Below are 1,815 nucleotides of genomic sequence, written 5' to 3' on the forward strand. Positions count from 1 at the left end.
ATAATCTTAATGTCACAATGCATTCATATAATCTTAATCTTAATCAATAAATAGCTTCATAAAAATAATAAAATAAGAAAACTAACCTTCCACATCATCAGGGCTCCCATCATAAAAGGATTAAACACAGTCAGAAAACAATAGACGGAGGCAAGATCAAAGCTAGGGAATTATAACAAAGAAAAAGGATTTAGAATTCACACTGTAACTTTAAATGAATGTTCTACTAAAAAGGATGTTTAATTCTCTCTACTATTACTAAAACACAAGTATACATCATATCAAAAACTATTATGAAGCCACTAAAAGAAACAGAGTAGATCTGAATATGCCGATACATACAAATTCCCAAAATATATCATTCTCCAATATAAAGGCAAGGTACAGGACAAAACGTATAGCAGTCCCAATTTGCATTATTTTTTGGTTACAAAATGCTCTTTTCCTTTAAAATTACCTGTTAATAGAAGCTATATTTCCAGTTCCAAAAAATGCTGTCACTAAGAAAAAAACCTAAATAGAGTTAAGGAAACGGCAAAACAAGTCAGAAATCGTACAAATTTCTTGAGGATAATTTGTTTTTCACTTGTACATTGATCATGAAGTGTTTTAAATGAGTGCTCCATCACATCTCCTTATGAATGCATTTTGAAATAACCTTAGAAAGGTTATTTTCCTCTTCCCTAACACGAGCAAATTGAATCACGTCTGTAGTTGGCTGCTAATGATTTTTTTCAAAAGAATGTGGACCTAGTGCATATCAGACATTTTCATCAGCTGAAAGACATACTTTTAGTTCATATGTTTGCTGTGTGCCCACTACATGTAAAATACATGCTAGACTCTGAAATGCTCAGAAAGAAACAAGATATCAGGTTTTAAAATAATTCAATAAAGAATGACACATGAGAAAGTGTTGAACATCTTTTTGACATTTCTTAAATTTATATCTGTATTAGTACAGTTATAAAAAGTAGATATTAATCCTGTTGGTATCCAGAACTTACTATTAGTAAAGTATTTAAAATAGTGCCTGGCCCATTGAAAGGGCCTGATAAATGTTAACTATTTTATTATTACAGACACACACACAAAAGTGGTAAAGCAACACCAGAGAGGAAGTATGAATCATGATAACTTTCAGTGAAAAAGTGGCATTTGAGTTGGTGAATTAAGCCTTAAATGTATTCATGGATCCATTCATTCGATCGATCATCTAACTAACCACCATTTATTGTCTAGTACATGTTGGAGACAGAGCTTAGCACTAAGAACATAAATATAAATAAAATAGCCTCAAAATGCTCATATGGTAACTAAGATTATGATGATATGTAGAAGTAGAGACATTTTAAGGACAAAAAACAGTGCAAAAATAAATGACATAGCCAAGAAACAGTAAATAGTTGTGATAGGGGCTTAGAGTTTTTTAAAGGATACAGTGAAAGATGAATCAAGAAACACAGATGCGGCCCGCCAGAGAGAGTGACTTTAGTGAGGAGTGGCAGTTGTTAGTCAGTTTGGGACATATATTTGGAGATGCCCAGCAGAAGGTTGACATGTGGCTCTTAAGGTCAGGAGGGAAGTCAAGACTGGAAAAACAGATCTCAGAGTTGTTTGCACAGAATGTCTGTCAAAGCTCTAGGAGAAGATGGCATTAACCAGGCACAATAAGAGAAGGTTAATGACTGACCTTGGAGAAAAAAATATGGTTCAAGATTAGGCAAAGGAAGAGGTATTAAAAAAGGAGAATAAAGATGATATAAAAAGTTAAGAAGAGAACTTGGATTGTCCTGGAAGTCAAGGGAAAAGAAA

General features: G+C 33.2%; 1 protein-coding gene across 1 annotated transcript in view; it reads right to left on the reverse strand.

Moving 5' to 3' along the window:
- The window catches only part of LOC105816355 (GPI ethanolamine phosphate transferase 1-like), a 74,369-nt gene that overhangs the window by 44,939 nt on the left and 27,615 nt on the right, over positions 1-1,815 (reverse strand). Inside the window, exon 5 of the mRNA XM_012651738.1 lies at positions 458-513. Coding sequence (XP_012507192.1) covers positions 458-513 — 56 coding nt within the window. The remainder of the gene's footprint in view (positions 1-457; positions 514-1,815) is intronic.

Source organism: Propithecus coquereli, unplaced genomic scaffold, assembly GCF_000956105.1.
Source record: "Propithecus coquereli isolate 6110/MARCELLA unplaced genomic scaffold, Pcoq_1.0 Scaffold37, whole genome shotgun sequence".
Lineage (NCBI taxonomy): Eukaryota > Metazoa > Chordata > Mammalia > Primates > Indriidae > Propithecus > Propithecus coquereli.